Source organism: Saimiri boliviensis, chromosome 5 (assembly GCF_048565385.1).
Source record: "Saimiri boliviensis isolate mSaiBol1 chromosome 5, mSaiBol1.pri, whole genome shotgun sequence".
Taxonomy (NCBI): domain Eukaryota; kingdom Metazoa; phylum Chordata; class Mammalia; order Primates; family Cebidae; genus Saimiri; species Saimiri boliviensis.
In genome coordinates, this window is record NC_133453.1 from 588,712 (window position 1) to 610,254 (window position 21,543).

Below are 21,543 nucleotides of genomic sequence, written 5' to 3' on the forward strand. Positions count from 1 at the left end.
GGAACACGTTTAGCTGAAGTCACCAACACAGATACTCCACGGTAAGAAAACAAGTGTGGGCATGGCTCCAAAGGGTGCTTTCCACAGTGACATATGACAGAATAAAGTTAGTGCCATTCAGGCTCTGCTATTTTGAATTCTGTGGATATCATAAAAGAATACCTGGCCTAGTGCTCCTCTGTCTTAAAAAAAATCTTTTTGACATTGATAATGCACATCAAAATGCATGCTTAAAAGGCAGATGCCAGCCGGGTGTGGTGGCTCATGCCTGTAATCCCAGCACTTTGGGAGGCCAAGGTGGGAGGATCACGTGAAGTCAGGAGTTCAAGACAAGCCTGGCCAGCATAGTGAAACCCCATCTCTACTAAAAACACAAAAATTTGCTGGGTGTGGTGGCACGTGCCTGTAATTCCAGCTACTTGGGAAGCTGAGGTGGGAAAATCGCTTGAACCTGGGAGGTAGAGGATGCCGTGGGCCAAGATTGTGCCACTGCACTCCAGCCTGGGGAACAGAGTGAGACTATGTCTCAAAAAAAGAAATGTTTAGCTTCATCTGACATGGTAAAGAATCAATATTAGGTATTTGTAAAAAATAAACTCTAACTCCGAGGCCCTCTAATAAAAAAACAGCCAGAAAGCATCAGTCTTGTTCTGAGTTACAGAGTCCCTCTTACAAAATTCATTCCTACACAACTCATAGGAGGGTGCACTACGACACACGCAGAGGACACCCAGCTATCCCACTCTGTCCTCTAGAAGGGCTGATTTCTTTACCCGTAGACAAGACTTCAATTGCCAACATTAAAACACTTGAAACGGAGAGATACAAACAGTAGGTATGCTTTACTGAGCTCTACACTTCTGCTGGGGGTATCAAAACCTGTCCGTGGCTGTTCACCGATGGGCTTCATCGCAAAGACCGCACTTTGCGAAAAGAACAAAATCTGATATACTCTCAAAGCTGCAAATTGGCCGGGCATGGTGGCTCATGCCTGTAATCTCAGCACTTTGGGAGGCCGAAGCGGGTGAGCCCAGGAGTTTGAGACCAGCCTTTGCAACATCATAAAACCCTGTCTCTACAAAAAAAAAAAAAAAAAAAAAAAAAATTAATAAAATTATTAAAAATTTTAGCTAGGCTTGGTGGTGCACACGCCTGTAGTACCAGCGACTCAGGAGGTGGAGGTGGGAGGAGTGCCTGAGACCGGGAGGTCAAGGCTGTGGTGAGCCATGATCAGATCAGGCCACCACATTCTAACTGGAGTGAGACTCTGTCTCAAAAAGAAAAAAAAAAAGCTGCAAATTACAAGGTTTCATCATCTTCAAAATACATATGTTACTTTTCTTTAGACAGTCTCATTCTGTTGCCCAGCCTGGAGTGCAGTGGCACAATCTCAACTCACTACAACCTCCGCTTCCTGGATTGAAATGATTCTCAGGCCTCAGCCTCCCAAGTAGCTGGGATTACAGGCATGTGTCATCATGCCTGGCTAATTTCATTTTTAGTAGAGACAGTTTTTGCCATGTTGGCCAGGTTGGTCTTGAACTCCTGGCCTCAAGTGATTGGCCCACTTCAGCCTCCCAAAGTGCTGGGATTACAGCGTGAGCCGTCATGCCCAACCTGTTTTTTTTTTTGAGACACGGTCTTGCACTGCTGCCCAGACTGGAGTGCAGTGGCACAGTCATGGCTCACTGCAGCTTTCCCTTCAACTCCAGGGCTCAGTCCTCCCCCTCAGCCTTCCAAGTAGCCAGAATCACAGGCACACATCACATCACTTTAGTGCCCAGCTAATGTCTTAGTTTTTTGTGGAGATGGGGTCTTGCTATGTTGCTCAGGCTGGTCTTGAACTCCTGGGCTAAAGCAATCCTCCCATCTTGGCCTCCCAAAGTGCTCCGATTCCCAGCCAAAAGACGTGCAATTTAACACTGTTATTTCAGACTGTCAGCAATGAGCAACTCTGGAAGGTGATTTTCTTTTTTTTTTTTTTTTGAGACGGAGTCTTACCCTGTTGCCCAGGCTGGAGTGCAATGGTGCAATCTCAGCTCACTGCAACCTCTGCCTCCCGGTTGAAGCAATTCTCTCGCCTTAGCCTTCCTGGTAGGTGGGTTTACAGGCCCCCACCACTATGCCTGGAAGATTCTTTTTTGTATGTTTAGTAGAGATGGGGTTTTGCCATGTTGGCCAGGCTGGTTTTGAATTCCTGACATTGTTAACTGACCGCCTTGGCCTCCCAAAGTGCTAGGGTTATAGGCGTGAGCCACTTCACTCACTCTGGCAGGTGACTTTTTTTTTTTTGAGACGGAGTTTCGCTCTGGTTACCCAGGCTGGAGTGCAATGGCGCGATCTCGGCTCACCGCAGCCTCCGCCTCCTGGGTTCAGGCAATTCTCCTGCCTCAGCCTCCTCAGTAGCTGGGATTACAGGCATGCGCCACCATGCCCAGCTGATTTTTTGTATTTTTTTTAGTAGAGACGGGGTTTCACCATGTTGACCAGGATGGTTTCGATCTCCTGACCTCGTGATCCACCCGCCTCGGCCTCCCGAAGTGCTGGGATGACAGGCGTGAGCCACCGCGCCCGGCCACAGGTGACTTTCTTTGTGGTAGTCTCCTCACTTCCAGAATTTTCTCAATATTCATCATATGATTTCTGAAATGTCATTTAAAAATCACAATGTTAAATTTTTGTGCTTACCTTGACTTTTTCCTTTAAGATACTGTTTTTATTCATCTAACTAGATGATGAAAGAGAAATATCACATTTAGAGGAAAAGGCAAAGTTACTTTTATTTCTTACTTTTAAATTCTCCTCTTTAAAACTCTGTAACAAAGGATTCTTCAAAAAATTTGCCTATTAGTGGAGGAACAATCACTTCCTGCTTGGCAAATTCAAGGTCAAGTTGAAGGTTAACTTGAGAGGAGGTACAGGAAAATAAAACTGGCTTGGTCAATGAATTAATTCCAGAAGAAAAGGAAAATGCATGTCCAAGGGATCCAAGTAAATGTGAACCTGGATGAGTTGGACAAAAATTATTTCTGGCTTCACTATTGGAAGAGGATGTCATGAGTCACTTTTACACAAAATCTGGGTTCAAAGAATAAAAGTGGGAGACAGAAAAATGGTTAATGGCGAGGGGTCCAAGTACTGGTTCATCTCATACTGTGCACTTAGTTCACCTCCCTACCTGGCCGGGGTCACTGCCTACAGGACAGGATGTGAAGACCAGATGTGAGGCACAGCTTTCCAAAGGGCCATCTGGGGTTTTCACAAGGCGACACACGAAGCCTTGGGCCACAGCTTGGCAGGCAGCATGCCACGGAGCCATCGGCTGACCAGCCGCTGCTCTCACAGGGTTCAGAGAGCTGGACTGACACGAAGCGCTCCCAGTCATCTTTGTTTCTTTCCTGTGTCGCTCTAAATAAACGAGACCTTTTCCTTACAAAGAAAAACAGGTGTTCTAACTTTCAACATCGAGTTGTACTTTGGGCCATTCATCCAGATCTGCTATCTGCCAGGTGAACTCTTGAAAACCGGAAGGAGTCCCTATCACGTGTTGAAGGGTGGAAACACACACAAAACAAAGCAAAACAAAACAAAACAAAAGAACACCTGAAGGTGGTCCAGGGCCTCTATGGTTTTGTTCTAATACATTTTGTCCAAAACTCTGAGAAGCATACTCTGACTTAACCTATTTTTTTTTTTTGAGACACTCTCACTTTGTTGCCCAGGCTAGAGTGCAGTGGCACGATCTCGGCTCACTGCAACCTCTGCCTCCCAGGTTCAAGTGATTCTCCTGCCTCAGCCTCCTGATTAGCTAGGATTATAGGCGCCCACCACCGTGCCCGGCTAATTTTTTTATTTTTAGTAGAGACGAGGGTTCACCATCTTGGCCAGGCTGGTCTCGAACTCCTGACCTCGTGATCCACCCACCTCGGCCTCCCAAAGTGTTGGGATTAACAGGTGTGAGTCACTGTACCCAGCCAACTTATAAATCCTTTTACTGGGACAATGGAGGCAAGGTCCCAAAAACAAATTATTGAACTAAATAAAGGATGGTGGTTTTTAGGATTAGGAAAGAAATGTAATCTGAATTGACATATTTCAAGAACACAAGGACCATGTGGTTTTTACCATCTAAATCAGTCAACTTACAGACCTAATAGAGAGATGCTTTTGAGCGGTTTCTTGAAATCAGGATTTATACACCCAGGTGCCTCTCACTTCATCCTCAGGCAGCAGGTCAGGTACTGAGCATGGGAGGCCCCAGGACCGGGAGGGTGTTGGTCAGGGAGGAGGGCTGGCACAATGTTGGGGGTGAGGCCCCTGGGACTCATTCCCCTCTCCTCTAAGTGGGAAGTAACTACTTACTAATCCATGGGCTCCGAGGAGACCCATGAATTTGTTCTGACAGTGCCTTTCTACAACATGCTGCTGCCACAGACCCTCTGCTCTGGTGTGGCAGGTACAATTGCTGAGCTCTAGGAAGGGCTTCCTGCCAGGTGCCTCCTGCCCTGGCCAAAGGTGCTCACTGACCACCCTGCCCACTGGGCACAGGGGCCTTAGAGCCCCAGGGAGGCACCACCGCCTTCCCAGAGGTGCCTGACATCAGTGGCTGCAGCTCTGTGCTGCTCCAAGCTCCCCAAAGGGTAAGGTGAGGAGCCTATTCTCAAAGGGCTCAAAAGCAAGAGGCAGTGTGCAAAGCCCCCTTCCCCTCAGGTGTGTGTGGACGCTCCATGGAGGCAGCAGAAACTCGTGTTGGCCGAATGGGAAACTCAAGCTCAGAGTGGAGTACGGCCCTGCCCAAAACCTGCAGAGCTGCCGCACTCAGGGGCGGGGGTCTCTTGTTCACATCCTCCCTTGTAATTTACAGGGTGGGTTCTAGCTGACTGCAGAAAAAACAGGCAATAACAGCCTCCTTTTCAGAACTAAGAAGCCAACAGCATCTGTTCTGTGCACGGTAAAAGTGCAAGGACACAAGGCCAGCCCCGTGGGGTGTGGTGGGGGCCTGCACTGCAGATCCTCCCCCACACCCCGTTCTGCTGTGCAGGTTTCGCAGGCCACACAGGAGAGAGCAGGAGGCACTGAGCGCCAAGACCGAGAATCAGCAAGGCATCTTCCCTGCTGGACTTCCACAGAGATGCCGCCATCCACAGCAAAGTTAGGTGGTCTGCACAAGAGTCACGGCGCCTGCTGCGTGTCTGTTGCTCAGAAGCCTATGAAGATGTCAGTGACAGTGTTGGGGAAAATATGCCGCTGCTTCAGGGATTATGATGTAAAATAATCTTTAACTTCTATAAATCACAACTAAAAGTAGAGGGAAAGAAAGCTAAAAAACCCATTTAAAAATTCATAGTAAATATTTCCTTACTTTATTGAACAATTAAAAATTCTAAATTAGTACATATCTGCAAATTTATAAATGGCAATTTCAATGGAAAACAAATTTTATAAGTACCACAAACCAGACCACAAAAATGTCTTTAAAAAATAAACAAGTTCAAATGTATAAGGACATTCCAGCTCACTTTTTCATTTCCTAGGGGAATGCAATTGTTTTCATGCAAAAGATGGTGTCTCCCTGAACGACATGTCAGGCATGGCCCCACGCGTGGAGAGGGCGGCTAACGGCATCTGCCCGCATCCCAGCTGCCTGTGATAGAATCTTCCATGCACACGGCCCCCAGATGAGCACCAAAGGGAGACCACAGCAGATTTAATCCTGTGGACTTGAGAACCAAATCTATACAAATATTTTCAACTCTAAGCCCCCGAGAGGACACTGACATTTTTGTCTATGAAATAATTTTTCCAGCAATGAATTTCCTTTTTGATGTTCCATGAGCTGGGAGGGAACAAGTGTACCTTGAAGACATATGTATTGGCATCAAATGTCACATCAACACACAACAGCTAGGAACACATATGCTATGTATGTCACCATGTGACAACCACAGCATATGCGAAGTGCTACAGTTACTCCTCAGAGCAGTGGCATGGCAGAGGAGCTTGCATTGACAACCAGAACATACCCATACACCAAAGCAATTAAAAAGGACCAAGTCACCCTCAGCAAAATGACAATAATGGGAATGACTTAACCAACAGGTTTAAAAGTTTTTCATATTAAATTCTTTTTTTTTGGTATGCTATTGTCCATTCCTTGATCATCAGTATTAATTTAAAAATGTGTATTAACTGGGGCAGAGAATCCTAATCGAATTCCATATTTAGAGAATCTCTTGGTAATATAAAAAAGGCACATATCAATACCTAGTGATTTGAAAAATTACATAGTATATACTGTTACATATTTTTTGTATAGTCCATTGTATTAACATGTAACTATGCTACTGTTAGACTTGAAATATTTATACATTGGCCTAAAGTACCTGGAGTTTTGGAAACTTAAATAAAAAAAAGTTTGATAGCTAATAAAAATAAATATTCTACCTAAAGCAGAGTATAAAATTAGTGGTAGACTTCCTGGGTACAACAGGCACTGCCTGCTGGTAGCCTCTCATTGCAGGGGATTGGTGTAGGAGTGCATCCCCTCTGAGTGGATACACCTGGCTATGATGGCGACCCACAGGTAAGTCCTCCTGGGAGCTACCAGTGCAGCCCCTGATGCACCCTGCCTGAGACTACAGGTGGAGCATGACAACTATGCAGCTTTAAGGGTCTGGATGTAACTGAGGAGATCAACAGACTGAGAGAGAACTGTCAACATTTTGCAGGCACTTTGACCTCCACACTCTCAGTGAGCTGTCTCCAGACACTTCCAGGAGCGCTGGGTCACATTTGCATACTTCCTTCAATTTCAGGGTTTATCAGGCCACACCTCTCAGGCCGTGCACTACCCAACACAGGCTTGGGGAAGAGCCGCACAGCGCAAGGCAGAAACCAGGCAGGCCCAGTGCTGAGGCAGGGCACCATCACCTTGGGCTGAACGGCTCTGGGTGTTTTGCTACCACTCAACTGTCTTGTGAAGGCCGAAAAGAGCAATGTCAGCGCCTCACTAATTGTAGCAGGTGGAAAGACAATCTGCAGTGGGAAATGTCTTCCTTACGGTTCTAAAGTCATGGTGCCTATACTCTCGCCTTCCCTTCCGTTTCTAAATCCCCTCTGGGTGGACATTACAATCCACCCAAAAGAGAATGGTGCAGGAGGGCTGTGGCAGTAACTCAGAAGAAAGCCTCGATTTTTTTTTTTTTTTTTTGAGACAGATCTCACTCTAGCACCCAGGCTTATGCCTGCAATTCCACACTTTGGGAGGCTCAGGCAGGAGTGCCTGAGCCTAGGAGTTTGAGACCATCCTGGGCAACAGAGAGAGGTCCTATTGCCTTGAAATTTTAAAAATTAGCTGGGCACAGTGGTGTGTGCCTGTAGTCCTAGCAACTATGGAGGCTGAGGTGGGAGGATGGCTTGAGCCCAGGAGGTTGAGGTTGCAGTGAGATGTGATTGCGTCACCATACTCCAGCCTGGGTGACAGGAGACCCTGTCTCTAAAAAAAAGTAATAATAAAATACTATAGCAACAAAATAAGAAGGAAAAAAGAAAGCCACAGATAGGGCAAGCAGGGTCAAGTGTTGGTAACAATGAATTTGAGGTGATGGGGTTCCTTATATTCTTCCTGCTTTTGAATTCTTCCTGTATTTTGAAAACTTCCTAAATAAAACTAAAAAGTTTTCGCTAGAAAGTGAGGTTCCATTAACAAAAACCAAAAATAACAAGATCGATTTTATAGGAGGCCTAGCAGAAGATGCCTGAGAAGAAAACTTATTCAGAATCTTGCACAGGAAGGAGTGATGAGATACCTCTGCCTGGGGGCATGATCCTACTCCCCAGGAAGGAGCATTCCAGCTTCCACAGCATTAGCTTTACCAGGGAGTGTCCACCCCTGCCCCACGGCAGTGCTGACTCAAAACTACCCAAACCTGACCTGCTATCCATACGCCAGGGTGGGTCCCTTAAAAACAAAAAGACAACTTTGTTAGTTCACAGCATAGGCAAGGACAGTCATCAGGCACACTGATGAAGGGGAGAGGAGCCATCAGCTACCATACGGACACTAAGGTTTAGGAAAACATTTTAAATGTAATCTATGCTAATTTCTCCCCACTGCACAAATCCAAGGTTTATTTTTGGAGTGACAGTAAGAAAAGCAGAACCTCCCGAACAGTCCAGTCCTGACCCCACTCAGGTTCACTGCCGCAGCTTTTCACGGGTGTTTGTCAGCCAATGTAGACAACTGTGCCCAGTGGCCCCCAGAGTGTTAGGAAGGTAGGTCTGAATTACCAGGGACAGAATGGATGACAACTACACCGACTGAGTTCTAGCTGCATAAGCAAAACGATGAGACTGTGGTTGAGGTATAACAAAGCTACAAAAATGGGAAACTGCCTGATGTGGTTAGCCACAAAACCCCTGCTGGCATCCAGCCAACACTGATGAGAAAAGGAAAACCAGCCCTTGCAAGACACCCTCGAAGGCTCAGACACCTAAGCCACATGGTCCCCATGCGGTCACAGCAAATCTATCCAGGCGGAACGTCGGAGATCTTACTATGTCAACAGAAATGAATGTTTCAAGTTTCCACAAGACATTCTGGGAAGAGAATTAAACTTTCAATGTGGTATTGCACTACTAGGTAAGATCAGAAAGGAAAAACAATAAAACCCCCAAACCCAATCTGGGGATTTGACAAATTCAACAGTGTCACCTAGGCCTGGCCTGAGCCCGGCACTTGTGGGTGCTGAGCTGCATGGCAGTGGTTTCCCCATGATGTCCCTGCCCACTCTGTGCCACAAACATCAGCCTTGACTTTCATGGTGGTTTAGACTGAAGCTTTCCATGTGGTCCCAGCAGGGCCCATGGCACCTGGTGTGTGTGAGAGGGTATGCAGGATGGGTGGTGGGGCGGAGGGCCACCTTGGCCCACCTGCCCTTGGGACCCTTCCCCCTGCCCTGGACAGAATGATGCCCACGGTGTGTCTGATCTTGCTTTGTTTGCAACCATGTATCTTCTATACTTCCAACTAAGCTGAAGAGAAGCAAACAGCTCAGACTTACATAAGTGCATTTTAAACCAATGCCTCTCTAGACCACTGTTTACACACAGCACTATTTCTGAGTTTCAAGTTGATAAAGAGGCAGTGCCCCTTTGGCACTGGGACCGTTCCAGGCACTCCCTTACCTCCAACCCCAGTGCAGTAGAAGACTGTCCTCCCAGAGTCCCAGTGGGACTCTTTCTCTACTTGTCTGTGCAAGAGGATTGCTGAAGAAAAGGCTAAGGTCTCAGGGGCCTTGGTCTCAGAGTCCCATGGGTTTGACCAGAGCACACAGGAGGCCATGGCCGATGCCATCTTTCCCAGGGTTAGGGCTCTGTAGAGGCATACACTGCTCAAGGTTTTGTGCAGTGCAGTGTGGCTGGACAAGAGACAAACCATGTCCCAGTTAATTACAGGCAGCATGGCTCATCTTAAAAAGCAACATCAATAGTGTGATCCACAAATTCTACCGAAGAGGTCGGGCGCGGTGGCTCAAGCCTGTAATCCCAGCACTTTGGGAGGCCGAGGCGGGTGGATCACAAGGTCGAGAGATCGAGACCAACCTGGTCAACATGGTGAAATCCCGTCTCTACTAAAAATACAAAAAATTAGCTGGGCATGGTGGCGCGCGCCTATAATCCCAGCTACTCAGGAGGCTGAGGCAGGAGAATTGCCTGAACCCAGGAGGCGGAGGTTGCGGTGAGCCGAGATCGCGCCATTGCACTCCAGCCTGGGTAACAAGAGTGAAACTCCGTCTCAAAAAAAGAAAAAAAAAAAAAAATTCTACTGAAGAGCAACATGAACAGAACAGTGTAATGTTCAGAATGTATAGCACCAGTTTTCACTTGAATCAAAAATACTTGATTCCAAAAAACGTAAGCTACAAAGACCAATTTATCGGGACTCTAGGAGGACTGGCTGGAGTATTCAGAGTTAAGACTGGATGCAGAGATTTAATGTCATTCCAAGTGAAAGGTCAAATTTTTGACATTCAAAAAAGTATAATAAATCAGGAAATTTTAAAAAATTGAATATGTAGCTATGAAATAAAAATCACTTACTACGTTTAAACCGAACAATTCTGAGCTCTAAACTACACAGCATGGGTGAGTGGGTGCCTTGAAAAGGAGCCCAGAGTGGTCAAGACAGGTTTTTATCTACTTGCTCTCCTGGAGTCAAATTCTTTAAATTGTTCTGTAAATCAAAAGGGGCTCTTTCTCCACTTGTCTGTGCAAAAGGGTTGCTGAAGAAAAGGCTTATGTCTAGGGGGGCCTCGGTTTCAGAGTCCCATGAGTCTGACTCTGTGCTGCTGGAGTCCTCGGCCGTTGTGGGAGGGTAGCTGAGCTGCTCTAACTGGTCGATGATGTCAGAGAACTGGAAGGCCGAGCTGGACTCGGAGCGGACTGAGTAGGCTGGGAAGTTGACCATGGAGCTGGCCTCAGACTGATTGGCTGAGCTGCATGTGTGCAAAAACAGCCCAGCACGTAGAGGCATGTTATTGAGGGAGCTGTTTTCAGACTGGCTGTTCCTCAGTGAGCTGGTCTCAGAAGGACCCAGCAGGCGCTGCATCCGGCTGGCCTGTGCCTTCACCTCAAATAACTCCGAGGTGTCTGAGGGGTGTGCGTTGCCATTGAAGTCACTTTCTTCCTCAAATGCAAAATCATCTTCTGTGTTCATGTCTACTGCCTCAGTGGAGTACCTGTCTGGGCTGGATTGAGCAGACCCTGGAAGCCCACACAAAGGAGGGGCCCCCAGAGGCTGGGCAGAGGCCTGAGGTTCCTGTGGGACTACAGAGCCGTAAGGAAAAGAAAATGCCTCCGAGCCTCCAGCAAAGAAGGAGATGTCTGCCGGGTCATCGTCTATGAACTCCTCAGACACCTGCAGCTGGGCATTTGTCAATGTGAAAGCAGGGGGCCCCCCACGGCACTGCCGGTCACACCGGTGCTCCCCACTGGAAGGGAATGAGCCTGTGGTAAAGTCATCCCCACCATTGTCATTTTTACAAGCAGCTCTGCGCTCCCTCCCAGCCCTCCCTGTGTCTAGGTCTAAGGCACCAAAACTCTGCCCCCCAGGACAGACAGACCCACAGCTGCTCACAACATGACAAAACCCGACACCTGGACCAGGCTGGAGTGCGGGGGCCCCGAGGGGCTGGGCCGATGGTGCGTCGGGGCCTCCAGCCACTGCTCCACTGCTCCTCTCTGCAGCTGAACTCTTGACGTAGGAAACCTGAGGATCTGTGAGAGAGCTGCTGCTGTCCTGAAACTCCGGCAGGCCAGCGGGGACCAAAGTGGAGTGAGAGGGGGGGTAAAAGGAGGCGTTCGCTGAAGACGGGGAGGCAGGGGTCCTCAGTCCCTCGGTGAATGAGATGCTCTGGGAATCAAAATTAAGAAATGAAAAAAGGATACAAAATTACAAATTACCACTAGACGCTGCAAAGCCAACTGGGCCTAACTTAGGGCATCCACACATTTCTATTACGGTTTTTATGAAAAGGGGCAATTCACTAGACTCTCCCTTGTAGAACTGAAGATTTATATGACAGCATTGCAAATTAACCCTGGATCATCTGCTTATAAACCCTTACAATTCTGTTTTTTCTCTTATTATGACATGAAATATCCACAATAATGTTTTTTAAATTAAATTAAAATTTTTAATTTTCATTATTATTTTTTGAGATGGCATCTTGCTCTGTCGCCCAGGCTGGAGCATAGTGGTGCAATCTTGGCTCACTGCAACCTCTGCCTCCCAGGTTCAAGCCATTCTGACTCAGCCTCCTGAGTAGCTGGGAGTATAGGCGCTGCCACCATGCTGGGCTTAATTTTTGTATTTTTAGTGGGCACAGGGTTTCACCATATTGGCCAGGCTGGTCTTGAACTCCTGACCTCGTGATCTGCCTGCCTTGGCTTCCCAAAGTGCTGGGATTACAGGCATGAGCCATTGCGCCAGGCCTTATTTTGATTTTTTTAGAGACAGGGTCTTGCTCTGTTGCCCAGAGTGAAGTTCAGTGCCCTTATTTTTATTTTTTTAGAGACAGGGTCTTGCTCTGATGCCCAGGGTAAAGTACGGTGGTGCCATCATAGCTTAAACTCCTGGCCTCAAGCGATCCACCCATTTTGGCCTTCCAATGTGCTTGGATTCCAGGTGCATGCCACCATGCCCCACCAAGAAAACTTCCATCTTGCAGAACCTAATGACATGTGATTCATGTCTCCCTGGCATCCTATTACCAGGGGATTCATAGTTTTGTTGAGGAGTAAAATATAGCTGGAGAGGGGATGAGCCATTACACTCAGCCAACAGAACCCTAAACCACAGCACTGACAGCTAAGTAACCAGTCCAAGACTCATCTGTCAGAGATGCGTCATCACCAGGGAGTTGGGATACACTCCAGTCCACTCATATATGCAACGGAAGGTTGAGGGTCACTGCCTAGGATGCCCTTTGCCAATGACAGTGGCACAGGAGCCTTGGGGCCTTTCAAAAGGACTGGAGTAGCCATAAACCTGAGGCTCCCAAGCAGGATGAGGAAACGCTGAGGGGCCAGGGCCAGACGTCAAGTGGCTATGCGGCATCACCTGCCACTCCAGGGGTGCCCTAACCATCCTTCCTGCATGGCTCCACACACAAGGGCACGGCTGAGCCCTCTCTACTCACTAAGTGTCACTCCTCATGTGTGCTATCACAGGATGCAGTCACACTTCGAGAACATCCCTTACTATACATACACACGCCACATCGTTAAGAGTGTGGTCAGACCAAAATATTACCAAACACAACTGAATAACTTTTTGTGCAATATGTACACAGGCAATATACACATGCATGCGTTACCATATGTAAAATGTGCAAATGCAACGGTAGAAGGCTAGTTATTAGCCTTTCAGAAACAAAATAGTAGATAACAGTACATAAGATTAACCTGTTTTCAAATGCTGATCGTACCACTTTTTCTCAATCACTCAACCATATTCAGTACCCTTGTGTGGCTTTTAAAATGGAATGGAAGAGAACCGAGAGCTTAAAAATAACATTAAATTGACTGATTGATTGATGGAGTTTCATTCTTGTCACTCAGGCTGGAGTGCGACGGCTCCATCTCAGCTCACTGCAACCTCTACCTCCCAGGTTCAAATGATTCTCCTGCCTCAGCCTCCCAAGTAGCTGGGATTATGGGCACCTGCCATCATGCCTGGCTAATTTTTAAACTTTATTAAGCCTGGGGTTTCACCATGTTGGCCGGGTTGATCTTGAATTCTTGAGCTCAGGTGATCTGCCTGCCTCAGCCTCCCAAAGTGCTAGGATTACAGGCGTGAGTCACTGCACGTGGACTTAAAGGTATCTTAGATAATTCTTACTTTGACATTAAATTCTAACTTTGTGGCTGGGTGTGGTGTCTCATATCTGTACTCCCAACATTTTGGGAGGCTGAGGCAGAAGGTTCCTTGAGCCCAGGAGATTGAGACCAGCCTGGGCAACCTGGTAGGACCCTATCTCTCTAAAAAAAATACAAAATTAGCTGGGTGTGGTGGCACTGGCCTGTAGCCTCAGCTACTTGGGAGGCTGAGGTGGAAGGATCACCTGAGCCTGGGAGGTAGAGGCTGCAGTGAGCTGTAATCATGCAGCCTGGAAGACAGAGTGAGACCCTGTCTCAAAAAAAAAAAAAATAAATAAATAATAAATAAATAAATAAAAATCAAACTTTGTAAAGGAACAATTAAAAATACGTTTTAATTTTAATGGAATTGATTTAACAAGAAATTTCTAAAGAGGAAACATACCTAAAAGAGTCTAAGAAGGTTGGCTGGGCACAGTGACTCACACCTGTAATCCCAGGACTTTGGGAGGCTGAGGTGGGCAGATCACAAGGTCAGGAGTTCGAGACCAGCCAGGCCAGCATGGTGAAACCCTGTCTCTACTAAAAACACAAAAATTAGCTAGGCGTGGTTGTGGGTGCCTATAATCCCAGCTACTTGGGAGGCTGAGGCAGGAGAATCACTTGAACCTGGGAGGCGGAGGTTGCAGTGAGCCTAGACTGCACCATTGCACTCCAGCCTGGGCGGCTGAGTGAGACTCCATCTTAAAAAAAAAAAAAAAAAAAAAAGAAAGAAAAGAAAGAAGAAAAATAGTTTAAGAAGGTTTTGATATATAATACCAATGACGAAAAAACACTGGGATACTATGAGCTTTTTTTTTTTTTTGAGACATTCTCACTCTGTTGCCCAGTCTGGAGTACAGTGGTGCAATTGTGGCTCACTGCAGTGCCTTGAACTCCTGAACTCAAGTGATCCTCATACCTCAGCCTCCCAAGTAGCTGGAACTACAGCCGGGTGCCACCACACCTGGCTAATTTAAAAAAGTTTTCAGATAGATGGGTCTCACTATGTTGTTCAGACTGGTCTCGAACACCTGGCTTCAAGCAGTCCTCCAGCCTTAGCCTCCTGATTAGTTGGGATTATGGGTGTGAGCCACTGTGCCCAGCTTACATGAGCTTTAATAGAATGAGGCGCAAGTATAGCTCCTGAAGTGCTATGACAGTATAAATGACAAACCATTAAAAAAATTAACATTGTGCGGAGATAAGAATTATAAATATGAAACTATAGCACCATGAAGAAAAAGCTGTATGTTATATAAAAAAACGTAAGATTCTGATGGGGCGCAGTGGCTCACGTCTATAATTCTGGCACGTTGGGAGGCCAAGGCAGGCATATCACTTGAGGCCAGGAGTTCGAGACCAGCCTGGCCAATGTGGTGAAACCTCATCTTTACTGAAAAACACAAAAATCAGCCAGGCATGGTGGTGTGTACCAATAATCCCAGCTACTCAGGAGGCTGAGGAATGAGAATTGCTCGAACCCAGGAGGCAGAGGTTGCGGTGCGCCTAGATTATGCCACTGCACTCCAGCCTGGGCAAGAGAGTAAGATTCTGTCTGGGAAAAACAAAACAAAACACGCAAGATTCTATGTAAAATACGCTTGCATGTGGATGTTAACATGCCAGTATAGACATGGGAAGGGACTGCAGTGAAGACCTGGAACATGGCAAGGTCACTGACGTCCCATCACAGGGGCACGGAACAGCTGCTGTCACATTCTGGGACGTTCTCCTCAAGCGTTTTTGTATGAAGCGTCTGTGAGAGTTGGTATGCTTATCTTTGTTTTGATAGCTGCAATCATGCGAAAGACATATAGATATAAATTTGTTTCCTGGTTTTCATCCGTAACATAACAGCAAGAATTTCCCCATGTTACCACATACTCTTTTGAAGCCATGCTCTTAGTGGTTAACAAAAAATCCTGCTAAGTGAATATAGCTAAAAACACAGCTAGTAAGTCATCTGGCACAGATCAGAGCTATCAGGATTCTGTGGTGTATTACTGCACGCAACACTGTGATGCACGCGCCTCACACCGTGATGCACATCTCAAAATACAGGATTTCTCTCTCTTTTGGTATGAGATGGGATCCTGCTCTGTCATCCAGGCTGGAGTGCAGTGGCACTGTCTTGGCTCACTGTAGCCCTGACTTCTGGGCTCAAGCCATTCTTCCATCTTAGTTCCCTGAGTAGTTGACACTACCAGTGCGCCATCATCATTCCTGGCTAATTTTTTGTATTTTTCGTAGAGCCCAGATTTCGCCATGTTGACCAGGCTGGTCTTGAACCCCTGGACTTAAGCAATCCTTCTGCCTCCCCAGGTGCTGGGATTATAGGCATGAGCCACTGCCTGCCGGTTTTCTATTTAGGACTCTTTTCTGAAAACAGAGTTCCCAGAATTAGAATTGCTGCATTAAATGATATGATTAATTTTAAGATTGTTACAATACTGACAGATTATTTTCCAAAAGAGTATAGGTAACCACCATTGCCTATGTTTTTAACCAGCAAAGACTAACCTGTTTTGGTAGGTCTGCAGTCAGAGCACGAATGGACACGTGAGTCTTGCTGTGCCTTCTGCAAAACAGAGAACAAGCTGTGAGAAACCAAACCCTCCCCTTCTCAATACCTGTTTTTAAAGCAGCAAGCACATACTGTATCCATGAAGAAAACCTCCCATGAAAACACAGCTAAGAGGTATCTAACTAAAAAGGGGCAAGGTAACAGAAAACAAGAATTCAAATAAAAAACAGGAGGTCCTGGCCAGGCACGGTGGCTCAAGCCTGTAATCCCAGCACTTTGGGAGGCTGAGGCGGGTGGATCACGAGGTCAAGAGATCGAGACCAACCTGGTCAACATGGTGAAACCCCGTCTCTATTAAAAATACAAAAAATTAGCTGGGCATGGTGGCGCCTGCCTGTGGTCCCAGCTACTCGGGAGGCTGAGGCGGAAGAATCGCTTGAACCCAGGAGGCGGAGGTTGCAGTGAGCTGAGATCGCGCCATTGCACTCCAGCCTGGTGACAGAGCAAGACACCATCTCAAAAAAAAAAAAAAAAAAAAAAAAAAGAGGTCCCAAGAGAGGTAAGATTACACACCCACACTAAAAGAAAAAAATTCCACATGTAGGGAAACAAGAATTTTCAGATTAAAAGTTTACTATACTATGTAAAAACTAAAAAGTATTATCTCTATGTGTATACAATGTATGTATAAAAATATTACAAATCCATTTTCTCTAAAAAAATTGAAACTGAACTATAAAAATACACATTCATGTAGTTGAAGTGACTTTTATTCAAGTAAAGATTAAAAATACTTAAAATAGGCTGGGCATGGTGGCTCACACCTATAATCCCAGCACTTTGGGAGGCTGAGGTGGGAGGATTACTTGAGCCCATGTGTTTGAGATCAGCCTGTTGATGTAACAAGACACTGTTTCTACAGAAAAAAAAAAAAATTAGCCAGGGGGTGGTGGTGTGCACCCAGTCCCAGATACTCGGGAGGCTGAGGTGGGAGGACTGTTTGAGCCCAGGAGTCTGAGGCTGCAGTAAGCTGTGATCACGCCACTGTACTCCAGCCCAGGCAACAGAGCAAGACCCAGTCTCTCTGTCTCTGTCTCTGTCTCTGTCTCTCTCTCTCTCTCTATATATATATATTTTTTTAAAGCACAAATTTTACATTATAAAGGCCAGAGCTTACCTTTCGTATGGAAGTCTCTTCATTCCAGTGTCTCTGAAATAATCTACTAGTTGTTTCTGAGTTCTTCCACTGTGAATAAAGGTTTAGGTTTTTAATAAAGAACAGTAAGTTAGCATTAATTTTTCAGAGTAAAAGACAAAAGAAAAGAAAGATTTACCCATCCTCTCTCATAAATATACACATATATATATTTTATTTTATTTTTTGAGAATGAGTCTTGCTCTACTGCTCAGGCTGGAGTGCAGTGGTGTGACCTCAGCTCACTGCAATCTCCACCTCCTGGGGTCAAGCTATTCTCATGCCTCAGCCTCCTGAGTAGCTTTGATTACAGGCACCCGCCACCACATGCAGCTAATTTTTGTATTTTTAGTAGAGGTGGGGTTTCACCATGTTGGTCAGGATAGTCTCGAATTCTGACCTCAAATGATCCACCCGCCTTGGCCTCCCGAAGTATTGGGATTACAGGCGTGAACCACTGGGCCAATATATATATTTTAAAGTTATAGTTTGTAGTAAGCTAAACATAACTGAATTTCTGAGCAAAGTTTTTAAAGCCTATTTTTTCCCACTATTTTATTTCATATGCTTCCTCTAGTTATTCTTTCACAATACCTCCACTTTGTGTGTAATTCTCTGAAACATTTTATAACATTTCTTTCTTGACTAGGAATTATCTATTTTCTCAGCTTTACAAACCAGTGAGGGGCCCATGCAACCCATGACATGGCCCCTACCTGTATCTGAAGGAGGAGCCTCGGCTGAAGAAGACGGCTTTTGCTTTTGGCTTAGGTTGGTCCGAAAGTCTAAAAAAGGTGTGATACTCCACACAAATCTTCCAGAAGTTCTTACATTCATCTCTACTCCCCAACAAAAATTCTAATGTGTCCTGGTAAGGTCCCTAGAAACAAAACATGAAGGTTTAACTAATTCAAGAATGAAGTACTGGACAAGACAAGGTACATTTAGAAAGCAGATCACACAACAGGCAATGACAAAATTAAAAACTAGGGAGGGTTTTTTTTGAGACAGGACCTTGCTCTGTCACCCTTGACCTCCCAGGCTCAAGCAATCATCCTACCTCAGCTGCTTCCCTCCAACCTCCTGGTAGCTAGGACTACAGGCGCACGCCACCAGGCCCAGCTGATTTTTGTATTTTTTGCAGCGAAAGAGTTTTCCCATGTTGGCCAGGCTGGTCTTGAACTCCTGAGCCCAAGCGATCTGGCCAGATCCTCGGCCTCCCTAAGTACCAGGATGACAGGGGCGCACCACTGCACCCAGCTCAGAAAGGAGTTTCTAAAAATTGTGTACAAAGTCTTCTGGTTCCATTTACTTAATTAAGAGAAGAGAAATATTGGGAGGCCGAGGCGGGTGGATCACGAGGTCGAGAGATCGAGACCATCCCGGTCAACATGGTGAAACCCCGTCTCTACTAAAAATACAAAAAACTAGCTGGGCATGGTGGCGCGTGCCTGTAATCCCAGCTACTCAGGAGGCTGAGGCAGGAGAATTGCCTGAACCCAGGAGGCGGAGGTTGCGGTGAGCCGAGATCGCGCCATTGCACTCCAGCCTGGGTAACAAGAGCGAAACTCCGTCTCAAAAAAAAAAAAAAAAAAAAAAAGAAAAAAAAGAAGAGAAATATAGGATCTATATTCATAGTAGAAACAGCAGAAAAATGAAGTCACCCACAATCACACAACTATCAACATTCTGAATTTTATCTTTGTAAACACTTTTTCCACCTATCAAAGGATGGTATTTTTCATGCTAGCTTATATATATATATAAAATATTACTGAATTGTTTCTACATGGTATATATTTTTAAAATCTAGGATATTTTAGATGTTCAGGACATGCAGTTTTCAGACCCACAAATATAGCCCTGAAGAAACTGGATTCTCTCTCACTTATTCCTTAGGATAAATTGCTAGAAATGGAAATCTGAGCTCAAGACTGCACATTTTTGAACCTGCTGAAATGTTACCCAATTACCTTCCACAAAGACTGTAAAACTTTGATTCTTACATTTAGTCTTTTAAAAAAGCGTTTAAGTAAGTAAAATGTAACTTTGCTAAGTGCAGATACAAACAGTTATGGGCTGCTTTGGTGAACTTTCCCTATCATCTCAGAATAACTGCAAGAAACAGTTTTTTTACTCACAGAGTAAAACAGTTTGTACTTGTGTTTTGTATGTGTGTTTGGCATTCCTTCTACTTTCCTTTCATCCACAGAAGAAATACTTACGGTAATTAAAGCCACTTTCAAGCCTGCTACCAAAAGCAAACATACCTACACACAGCAGATGAACCCAGTGTGTGACAAAGCCCCTACTCAAGTGCCTTTTAAAGGCTTAGGCAGAGCCTTTCTTCTGATTGGCCCAAGGGCTCTGAAGCTCTGATAACCCGAAATGTGTCTAGGCTGACACAGGCATGGCCATCTCTTAAGCTTCAAACGCATGGTGGCTTGGCAAATCTGCTTTTTATTTTCAAACTCCCTTTGTACAATGGAAATGCAGCAATTGGAACATCTTTGAATAACCAGAAGTACTGGATTTTACCAAATACACTGCATAGGCATTTATTTTTTCGATTTTTACTCATTTTAGTAAATTCATATGTAATTACTTTATTAATTAGTAGTCAGTAAAGATTACTTCCTGATAATCAAGGCTTCTTCACTTAGAGCTTTTCCAAGGTCAATTTCTGAATGAAGGATACCAGAGAACAGTGGCGACACTCCTCAATTCATTCTGAAGCTCTCAATTGCTGTAGGGCTTCAGATCATTTTGAACACTGTTCTTCAGCTTCACTACCTAAAGAACAAAGAGGCTGCCACCAACCATGGTTCTCAGCAGCCCCTGGGAGCTTGTCAGATGTGCACCTTCTTGGGCTCATCCCAGACCCACTGAATCTGAAACTCTGGGGTTTTGAGCCAGCAACATGTGAGTGACAAAGTCCCTGGGGGAGGTAGTGTGAGACTGGCCAGGCAGACCGCCCTCAGCCCCTCCAGACCTAAGTCCCGAATCCTGTCCTTGAGTTCTTGTGTACATCATGCTGAAATGATTTACAAAGTAGCTATGTTTTGGCAGAATAAATTATGAATTAAAAATGCTCAAGGCCAGGCATGGTGGCTCAGGTCTGTAATCCCAGCACTTTGGGAGGCCGAGGTGGGCAGATCAACTGAGGTCAGGAGTTTGAGGCCAGCCTGACCAACATGGAGAAACCCCATCTCTACTAAAAATACAAAATTAGCTGGGCATGCAGGTGCATGCCTGTAATTCCAGCTACTCAGGAGGCTGAGGCAGGAGAATTGCTTTACCCCGGGAGGTGGAGGTTGTGGTTAGCCAAGATTATACCATTGCACTCTAGCCTGGGCAACAAGAGCAAAACTCTGTCTCAAAACAAACAAACAAAAAAGCTCAAAATAATACTTACATGAACCTCTGGATGAAGTTTGATAAGAAATCTTTTCCTCTTGAAGCTTAGTTTACGAACCTTGGACCAGTTGAAAGTGTTGATTTTGGTGGTGCCCTAAAATACAAGAGACCGACACTTTGTGGCACGTTTGTAATCTAACACATATCCCCTTTCTCATGAAATAGGGAACGCTTAAGTCACATCTGTGACAACACAGCAATCCACTTGGTATTTTACCATTATATCTGAAATAGCTCTGACTTAAAATTTCAATAACTAAACATATTAATCCATCTGTTCTAGGAAGACATATATATATTTATTTATTTATTTATTTGAGATGGAGTCTTGCTCTGTTGCCTAAGCTAGAGTGCTAGAGTGCAGTGGTGCAATCTCTGCTCACTGCAGCCTCAAACTCTTGGGCTCAAGAAATGATCCTGCCTCAGTCTCTGAGTAGCTGGGACTACAGACACCAGACACCAATCCTGGCTAATTTTCGATTACTTTTTTTTTGTAGAGATGAGGTCTTGTTATATTGCTCAGGCTGATGTCAAACTCAAGGTACATCTGGAACACAAGGACACTGAAATGTTGAAAGAGATGGAAAAAGATATACTCAACAAGTACTGACCGAAAGAAAGCCAGTGTAGCAATATTAAGCTCAGACACAATACGTGAGAAAGAGGCCTCACATCATGTAAAAGAAACAATTCACCCGGAAGATATACCTAGACTTGTTTATCTTCCCATATTGCTTAAAATATTTATAGGAAATAGAGAATCAGAAGAAGAAATGGAAAGATTTGCAGTTTTTTTTTTTTTTTTTTTTTTTTTTTTTGAGACAGAGTGTCACTCTATCACCCAGGCTGGAGTATAGTGGCGTGATCTCCACTGACTGCAACCTCCGCCTCCTGGGTTCAGGAGATTCTCCTGCCTCAGCCTCCTGAATATCTGGGAATATAGGTGTGTGCCACCACGCCTGGCTAATTTTTTTTTTTTTTTTTT

The 21,543-nt window shown here is 45.3% G+C and overlaps 1 protein-coding gene across 12 annotated transcripts in view; it reads right to left on the bottom strand.

The window, feature by feature from the left end:
* The window catches only part of FARP2 (FERM, ARH/RhoGEF and pleckstrin domain protein 2), a 145,325-nt gene that overhangs the window by 33,642 nt on the left and 90,140 nt on the right, over positions 1 to 21,543 (bottom strand). For all 12 annotated transcript variants that reach the window (XM_039469883.2, XM_074398718.1, XM_074398714.1 and 9 more), the window contains 5 exons: positions 20,557 to 20,652; positions 17,858 to 18,021; positions 17,124 to 17,192; positions 15,943 to 16,000; positions 11,158 to 11,413 (listed from right to left, as the gene is read on the bottom strand). In XM_039469883.2, coding sequence (XP_039325817.2) covers positions 11,158 to 11,413; positions 15,943 to 16,000; positions 17,124 to 17,192; positions 17,858 to 18,021; positions 20,557 to 20,652 — 643 coding nt within the window. The remainder of the gene's footprint in view (positions 1 to 11,157; positions 11,414 to 15,942; positions 16,001 to 17,123; positions 17,193 to 17,857; positions 18,022 to 20,556; positions 20,653 to 21,543) is intronic.